Genomic DNA, 10103 nt, shown 5'->3' with positions numbered 1-10103 from the left:
TCCTGCTTAGGTTCTGTTCACACCGCCAGGGTGGATCTGGGGCACGATGCATAGCTGACAGACTGGCCACCATGTTCTAGGCACCCATGTCCGATCACATCTATGCCAGGAGCCTCCTCCTGCCCGCACAGCCCTATCCCACAAGGCACTGCTCCCCCACACACAGAGGTGAGGCCCGAGGACGGCCCGGCTCCCGCGCTCACATGGTCGTTACACTCAAAACAAACTAATGAGCAAAGCGCTGCACGACGTTCACAGTTTTAAAAAAAAGGTCTCTTTCCCCACGGTCCCTTAAGCAGTCCCAACGGTCGGTTTCATGTTGTGAGTTTGGTTCGTCCCCCACCGCTGTCGTCATTTTATCCACCTCCCCTAAAGGCAAGCACACAAGCTCTCTCTCTCTCTTTGCTTCTCCTTTCCCATTGTTTCCCGCCGCGACCGCGCCACGGTCCCCGACACAGGAGCGCGCGCTCCCCGGGCTCTCCCCCCACCCCCTCAGTGGTTTCCCCCTCCGTGCTCGGTCACGTCCCTTCCTCTTCCACCGGTGCGTGCGCGAGCCTGTGTCGGGCCCGCGCGCCCTCTCTCTCCCTGTGTGCGAGTTGCAGGCCCGGCTTGTAGTACCTGCGGCCGACGCTAAGGGGTCGCTGTTCTGCGCTTTTTGCCCCCCTCACCACCACCAGCAGCAGCAGCAGGAGCAGCAGTGGCCGCCGCGGCCTTTAGGTCTTTTTGTCTGTGAGGCAGAGTGAGGAGCGCTCGATTCCGCGGCAGCTGAGCTCAGCCGCCTCTGCGCGGGTACATGAGAGAGAAACCGCCGGGAGGAGAGCGCAGGAAGCGGCGGACGGCAGCGCACACGGAGCCCAGCCGCCGGCATAAGGCACTAACACAAAGGGAGACTGGGAGCCCGCAGCGGCCCGGCTAAACATGCTCCGTGCCAGGCGACAATCAGCCGGGTGTCCGTGCTGAAGAAGGGGGACCGTGAGGACGAGGCGCCCGGCCAGCAGCGGGCCGACCCTCCGCCGTCACCTCACACTTACCGACCCCCCTCTCTGCCCGCGGCCTGAACTTTTCCGTGTGTCCCCCCTCCCCGTCTCCCTGCACCGGCTCCCCCGCTGCTGCCAGCGCCTCCTGTGCGGTCCATGAGCGGGCTCCCTCCTCTCCTGAGAGCCGAGGAGCGGGAGGCCGCCACCCCCTCGCCCCGGAGCCGCTGCCTGCCTCCCGCATTAACCGTGTAGCGCCCTCCGCACCCCGACACCTCCAGCCGGTTATCTGAGGACAGCCCGGGGGCGCCGGCTCCTGCTCGGACGATGTCTAACCCGACGGTAAAACCGGAGCCCGACCACCGGAGGAAGGGGCAGGCTTTCCTGGACGAGCTGCGGCAGTTCCATGAGAGCAGAGGGTGAGAGTGCTGCACATGCAGCGGGACGGAGAGCCCCGCCGGGGGGAGGGGAGCCGGCACATGTCCGGCACCTGTGGGGGCTTACCTGGGGATCCCCGCCGCTGCCACTTGTGGCTTATGGCCTCAGTCCCCACACTCAGGGGGCTCTGTGTGGTGCAACTACAAGTCTCAGCAAACCCAGCACCCCCAGACAACATATAGCCGTTATTACCAGCAGGCAGTTGTAGAAAACTACTTCTAGTCTGTGCCATGTTTACATGCTGCTGCAGCCAATCGCTGTACACCAGCGGGCCTGGGATTGGCTGCGGCGGTCACGTGTGTACAGAACTCCGCTGCTGCAGCATGTAAACAAAGCCTGGCGAGGCAGCGGTGAGTAGGACTTACTGTATGGCACTATCTGCTGTTAACTAATAACCCCATATTTCTGCAGCAGCTCCAAGTAACAAGTACTGACCGTCCTCTGCCAGCGATTTCACCCCGCCGATTCTTGTGGAAGTCAACTGACCGCTGCAGCGTTACCGTCTGTTCTCCTGGCATCAGTACCCGCCTCCTGACCGCCATGATGGCAGGAGTTATGCAGCGGGCAGGTGGCTTCCACAACAATCGCCAGAAGACGGAGAGCCAATATCACTGGATCCCCGCGGCGGCGGACAGGAAGTACTGCTCTGCTTGTTGTGTTATGGCAGAAATAGTCACGGCTCCCCGGACCGCCCCTGTAATGTTTGTATTGGTGGCTCCCTGTGATCTCCTTGCTGGAGCTCTATGATATGACTGATGCTACAACACTTGGGCTGTTGCTGCCACATCTGTAGGCTGTTACTGTGTTTTATTCATTAGGGATTTAGGAGCGGAGAGACGTCTGGGCTGCATGGATTGATTCTGCATAATGTCGTTTCCAGGAGCTGGGAGATGTAGTGCCACGCATGGATGGCCGGTCCTATGACTTGATTTGGTTGCCAATAATGGCGGCTGACTTCAGCTTCTGAGTTTACATCACTGATCCAACCGTTGCATCCTGATAGACGTTGGTAGAGCTGACACTACGATTACATTGACCCTGGAGGGTCATATGATTGAGTTGGGATGTGGCTGTTCGAATGGCCAAGTCACATGGTACTTGCATTGCAATCTAATGGCAAAGTTGCCCATGACCAAAAATCCAACTGTGTTGGGTTTTTTGCAGGGTAGGTCGCAACGCAACCCCATTAACAATCATTAAATGTGATCTTCATGTCAAGCGACCAACGTTACTGTGTAGCCCAAGGCCTAATGGGGTTGTGTCAAGAACACAACCCCTGTTCAGATGCCAAATTAGTCCAAACAGAGCAGGGTTCCTGCGTGGGTCTCCCAGATGGCATGAAACATTTAGTAAGAGCCCCTGTTCTCCTGGACTTTGTGCCAGCCTTCAATTACAAGATGACCATATACCTGATTGGCCGTAATGTAGTACTAAAGTTCTCTTCCGGTGACCTGGCTGGGATCGGGCCTTGGGTGATCAGTGGTTGGCCATGCATATTGGAAGCGGTTGGCTATGATGGTACAACCGCTTTGAGTTGGCTATACACAAGAGTTCGATCAATCTTCAGTTGGATCATTCCTGCGAGTGATCCAACATAAACGGGCAAGACAAAAACTGAGGCTCTATTACCTAAAAAGTAAACTCTGCAGTGTTTGCATGAAGTGGCAAGTGATTGGCCGACCATATGGTGTAATGTAGTGTTGACCGCTGCCGACATTGTCCAACCGGACATGATATTTTCGGCAGACAGAAGTTGGCTGTCATGAGTGATCCTTGTTAAATGATGGTTGGCCAAAACCACTTATGGCTACCAACATTAACCTTGTGTATAAGCAGCCTTATGGGGCAGATTTAATTAAATAACCCCCTCCTTGTGATGTGCTCTTCGGTATATACTGTACCTGGATCAGGCATCGTTGTTGTATGAGCATGTGCTTGGATAAATAAGGGCAGACAGACATGAAATGAATTTGGCACCAGTTGTAGACAATGGGTAACACAGTTGTCCATGTAAATGAGCGCACCAATTTCAGTTTGATGTCCTAGCTGAGCCTTTAGTGTGTTAATGGGTATGATCCCCCTATGGAGGTGCTGCACACATTGGGGTCTATGTCTGTATATACCTGTGTGCCCATGTATTTTATTTGCAGTATAGACACAATGTTGTGAGATTTGGGAGCTCATTTGACACTTAAATTGTATGTTGATTATGGTAGACTTATTGCAACATTGTACACTGCATCAACTAGTAGGTATATATAGCTGCCCATGTAATGAGCTTAGGGGTGTGTGTGCATGCAAGTATGTACTGTATTTCATCCTAAGGCGTCTGTCTGCAATTCAATGTTGGCATATGGATAATTCCGGGTGCTAACTAGGGCATTATAGTCATGCGGGAACCTGTAATCCATCACCTTTTAAGCTTCACAAACTACATTATGGGGCTTAAAGGTGAGGGAATGGGGTGTCTGGGGAGCTTTTTAATACTCGCTGGGTGCCCAATTCCTGTGCCCTCTCTGTGTGCGCTCTCCCATTTATCTCTATTGGAGAACGCACTGGTTGAAAAGTCACGCTGTGTGCATGCGCCAGCTTTACAGGACACAGCGGATAAACTGGGTGCCCAGTGAGTAAGAAATCCAGCTCCCTGGAAAGTCTGCCCCATCGCCTTTGACCCCCAATAGTGTAGTTTATGGGGCCAAGGTGTTGACAGGTTCCCTTAGTCTGCTTTTACTAGATGAAAGCACTTACTGCTGTGCTATCTTTACGTGAGGCTCCGCAGCCAATGTTTCCATGCACTGGGGCTGAGGGGTGGTAGATTAGGGTCTGGGCACCGGTGACTGTGGACACGGGTCTTCAGGTCTGGGAGCAGGACCGATATTTATAAGAAAGCACATAGGTAGGTGTTTATCTAGTAGAAGCAGCCTAGTTACAGCTGGTAATGTTATTGTCCCAGAGCCCCCTGTGCAGCTGGTACTGAGAGGTAACTGTGTGTACAAGTGTGCCAGCCTCACCCAGCGCTGCTGTCCCTGTCTCTGCAGGTCCCGCTTCCGGAAGATCCCTGCAGTGGGGGGCAGAGAGCTGGACCTGCACTCCCTCTACACCAGGGTCACTACTTTGGGAGGTTTTGCAAAGGTAAGGAAAGTCTTAATGTGTTTTGATCTATGAATGTATATATTGTATAGTAATGCAGATCAATCCCTCTATATACACAACACACGGTAGGGCTGATCTCCCTCACCTGGTGAGCGCAGAGGATGAGGAACTTGCTGTATATACTATATACGGCACCAGATAAGTCTCTGTATACACAACATGCTCTATGCACACACATATAGTACATAGGATGAGGACCCTGCTGTATATATTATATATGGCACCAGATCAGCCCCTGTATACACAACATGCTCTATGCACACACATATAGTACATAGGATGAGGACCCTGCTGTATATATTATATATGGCACCAGATCAGCCCCTGTATACACAACATGCTCAATGCACACACATATAGTACATAGGATGAGGACCCTGCTGTATATATTATATATGGCACCAGATCAGCCCCTGTATATACAACATGCTCTATGCACACATACATAGTACATAGGATGAGGTCCCTGCTGTATATATTATATATGGCACCAGATCAGCCCCTGTGTACACAACATGCTCTCTGCAGACATAACACATAGGATCAGGACCCTGCTGTATATATTACGTACTGCACCAGATGAGTCCCTGTATACACAACACACTCTATATGTACACACATGCAGTACATAGAATGAGAACCCTGCTGTATATATTATATATGGCACCTGAACAGACCTTAATACACAACATGCTTTATGCACCCACATACAGTACATAGGATGATGACCCTGCTGTATATATTATATATGACACCAGATGAGCCCCTGTATACACAATATGCTCTATATCCACACATACAGTATAAAGCATAAGGACCCTACTGTATATATTATAAATAACACCAGATCAGCCCTTGTATACACAAAATGCTCTATATCCACACACATAGTACATAGGATGAGGTCCCTGCTGTACATATTATATATAGCACCAGATCAATCCCTGTATACACAGCATGCTCTATATCCACACATATAGTGCATAGTATGAGATCCCTGTTGTATATATTATATATGACACCAGATCAGCCCCTGTATACACAACATGCTCTATGTACACATATAGTACATAGGATGCGGTCCCTGCTGTATATATTATATATAGCACCAGATCAGTCCCTGTATACACAACATGCTCTATGCAGACATAGCACATAGGATGAGGACCCTGCTGTATATATTATACATGGCACCTGATCAGCCCCTGTATACACAACATTCTCTATGTACACATATAGTACATAGGATGAGGTCCCTGCTGTATATATTATGTATAGCACCAGATCAGTCCCTGTATACATAGGATGAGGTCCCTGCTGTATATATTATGTATAGCACCAGATCAGTCCCTGTATACACAACATGCTCTATGTACACATATAGTACATAGGATGAGGTCCCTGCTGTATATATTATATATAGCACCAGATCAGTCCCTGTATACACACATAGTATATAGGATGAGGACCCTGCTGTATATACTATATATGGCACCAGATCAGCCCCTGTATACACACACATAGTATATAGGATGAGGACCCTGCTGTATATATTATATATGGTACCTGATCAGCCCCTGTATACACACACATAGTATATAGGATGAGGACCCTGCTGTAGATATTATACATGGCGCCTGATCAGCCCCTGTATACACACATAGTATATAGGATGAGGACCCTGCTGTATATATTATATATGGCACCTGATCAGCCCCTGTATACACACATAGTATATAGGATGAGGACCCTGCTGTATATATTGTCACCTGATCAGCCCCTGTATACACACATAGTATATAGGATGAGGACCCTACTGTATATGGCACCTGATCAGCCCCTGTATACACACATAGTACATAGGATGAGGACCCTGCTGTATATGGCACCTGATCAGCCCCTGTATACACACATAGTATATAGGATGAGGACCCTGCTGTATATATTATATATGGCACCAGATCAGCCCCTGTATACACACATAGTATATAGGATGAGGACCCTGCTGTATATATTATATATGGCACCTGATCAGCCCCTGTATACACACATAGTATATAGGATGAGGACCCTGCTGTATATATTGTCACCTGATCAGCCCCTGTATACACACATAGTATATAGGATGAGGACCCTGCTGTATATGGCACCTGATCAGCCCCTGTATACACACATAGTATATAGGATGAGGACCCTGCTGTATATGGCACCTGATCAGCCCCTGTATACACACAGTATATAGGATGAGGACCCTGCTGTATATATTATATATGGCACCAGATCAGCCCCTGTATACACACATAGTATATAGGATGAGGACCCTGCTGTATATATTATATATGGCACCAGATCAGCCCCTGTATACACACATAGTATATAGGATGAGGACCCTACTGTATATGGCACCTGATCAGCCCCTGTATACACACATAGTACATAGGATGAGGACCCTGCTGTATATGGCACCTGATCAGCCCCTGTATACACACATAGTATATAGGATGAGGACCCTGCTGTATATATTATATATGGCACCAGATCAGCCCCTGTATACACACATAGTATATAGGATGAGGACCCTGCTGTATATATTATATATGGCACCTGATCAGCCCCTGTATACACACATAGTATATAGGATGAGGACCCTGCTGTATATATTGTCACCTGATCAGCCCCTGTATACACACATAGTATATAGGATGAGGACCCTGCTGTATATGGCACCTGATCAGCCCCTGTATACACACATAGTATATAGGATGAGGACCCTGCTGTATATGGCACCTGATCAGCCCCTGTATACACACAGTATATAGGATGAGGACCCTGCTGTATATATTATATATGGCACCAGATCAGCCCCTGTATACACACATAGTATATAGGATGAGGACCCTGCTGTATATATTATATATGGCACCAGATCAGCCCCTGTATACACACATAGTATATAGGATGAGGACCCTGCTGTATATATTGTCACCTGATCAGCCCCTGTATACACACATAGTATATAGGATGAGGACCCTGCTGTATATGGCACCTGATCAGCCCCTGTATACACACATAGTATATAGGATGAGGACCCTGCTGTATATATTATATATGGCACCAGATCAGCCCCTGTATACACACATAGTATATAGGATGAGGACCCTGCTGTATATATTATATATGGCACCTGATCAGCCCCTGTATACACACATAGTATATAGGATGAGGACCCTGCTGTATATATTGTCACCTGATCAGCCCCTGTATACACACATAGTATATAGGATGAGGACCCTGCTGTATATGGCACCTGATCAGCCCCTGTATACACACATAGTATATAGGATGAGGACCCTGCTGTATATGGCACCTGATCAGCCCCTGTATACACACATAGTATATAGGATGAGGACCCTGCTGTATATATTATATATGGCACCAGATCAGCCCCTGTATACACACATAGTATATAGGATGAGGACCCTGCTGTATATATTATATATGGCACCAGATCAGCCCCTGTATACACACATAGTATATAGGATGAGGACCCTGCTGTATATATTGTCACCTGATCAGCCCCTGTATACACACATAGTATATAGGATGAGGACCCTGCTGTATATGGCACCTGATCAGCCCCTGTATACACACATAGTATATAGGATGAGGACCCTGCTGTATATATTATATATGGCACCAGATCAGCCCCTGTATACACACATAGTATATAGGATGAGGACCCTGCTGTATATATTATATATGGCACCTGATCAGCCCCTGTATACACACATAGTATATAGGATGAGGACCCTGCTGTATATATTGTCACCTGATCAGCCCCTGTATACACACATAGTATATAGGATGAGGACCCTGCTGTATATGGCACCTGATCAGCCCCTGTATACACACATAGTATATAGGATGAGGACCCTGCTGTATATGGCACCTGATCAGCCCCTGTATACACATAGTATATAGGATGAGGACCCTGCTGTATATATTATATATGGCACCAGATCAGCCCCTGTATACACACATAGTATATAGGATGAGGACCCTGCTGTATATATTATATATGGCACCAGATCAGCCCCTGTATACACACATAGTATATAGGATGAGGACCCTGCTGTATATATTATGTCACCTGATCAGCCCCTGTATACACACACAGTATATAGGATGAGGACCCTGCTGTATATATTATGTCACCTGATCAGCCCCTGTATACACACACAGTATATAGGATGAGGACCCTGCTGTATATATTATGTCACCTGATCAGCCCCTGTATACACACATAGTATATAGGATGAGGACCCTGCTGTATATATTATGTCACCTGATCAGCCCCTGTATACACACACAGTATATAGGATGAGGACCCTGCTGTATATATTATGTCACCTGATCAGCCCCTGTATACACACACAGTATATAGGATGAGGACCCTGCTGTATATATTATGTCACCTGATCAGCCCCTGTATACACACACAGTATATAGGATGAAGACCCTGCTGTATATATTATGTCACCTGATCAGCCCCTGTATACACACATAGTATATAGGATGAGGACCCTGCTGTATATATTATGGCACCTGATCAGCCCCTGTATACACACATAGTATATAGGATGAGGACCCTGCTGTATATATTATATATGGCACCAGATCAGCCCCTGTATACACACATAGTATATAGGATGAGGACCCTGCTGTATATATTATATATGGCACCTGATCAGCCCCTGTATACACACATAGTATATAGGATGAGGACCCTGCTGTATATATTATATATGGCACCAGATCAGCCCCTGTATACACACATAGTATATAGGATGAGGACCCTGTTGTATATATTATATGGCACCTGATCAGCCCCTGTATACACACATAGTATATAGGATGAGGACCCTGCTGTATATATTATGTCACCTGATCAGCCCCTGTATACACACATAGTATATAGGATGAGGACCCTGCTGTATATATTATGTCACCTGATCAGCCCCTGTATACACACACAGTATATAGGATGAGGACCCTGCTGTATATATTATGTCACCTGATCAGCCCCTGTATACACACACAGTATATAGGATGAGGACCCTGCTGTATATATTATGTCACCTGATCAGCCCCTGTATACACACACAGTATATAGGATGAGGACCCTGGCACATACATGTCAGCAGATGAGCCCCTGTCCACTGGAGGAGTGTAGGTGCAGTGTACACACTGGCCGCTAGTGCTGGCACATGCCTGCGGCCCGGCCCCGTGTGGTATCGGGGTGTGGCGCCCCAGTCTCCGGGGTGATTGTACCTGCTGCAGGAGACTTCCTTGCCCCTCACCCCACAGCCGGCATGTAGTACCGGCAGCGCGGCCTCCTCGGCTGTACGCCGGCACCGGAGCGGCGGGCCTAGCAGGCCCGCGGTGTTTCCGGGGAGGCCGCGCTCTCCCGCCGCCGCCGCTTCCCCGCACTCGCTGCTGCGCTCCGTGCAACTCAAAATTAGCGGGCAATGCTGTACA

At 48.4% G+C, this 10103-nt stretch overlaps 1 protein-coding gene across 1 annotated transcript in view; it reads left to right on the top strand.

Annotated features, from left to right (window-relative positions):
• The first annotated feature begins 661 nt into the window (after positions 1–661).
• ARID2 (AT-rich interaction domain 2) overlaps positions 662–10103 on the top strand; it is a 73121-nt gene continuing 63679 nt past the window's right edge. Inside the window, exons 1-2 of the mRNA XM_066591716.1 lie at positions 662–1393; positions 4451–4544. Of these exons, the coding sequence (XP_066447813.1) occupies positions 1302–1393; positions 4451–4544 (186 nt within the window). The 5' untranslated portion in view covers positions 662–1301. The remainder of the gene's footprint in view (positions 1394–4450; positions 4545–10103) is intronic.

Source organism: Eleutherodactylus coqui, chromosome 2 (genome assembly GCF_035609145.1).
Source record: "Eleutherodactylus coqui strain aEleCoq1 chromosome 2, aEleCoq1.hap1, whole genome shotgun sequence".
Lineage (NCBI taxonomy): Eukaryota > Metazoa > Chordata > Amphibia > Anura > Eleutherodactylidae > Eleutherodactylus > Eleutherodactylus coqui.
This window is presented reverse-complemented; position numbering and strand designations above follow the sequence as displayed.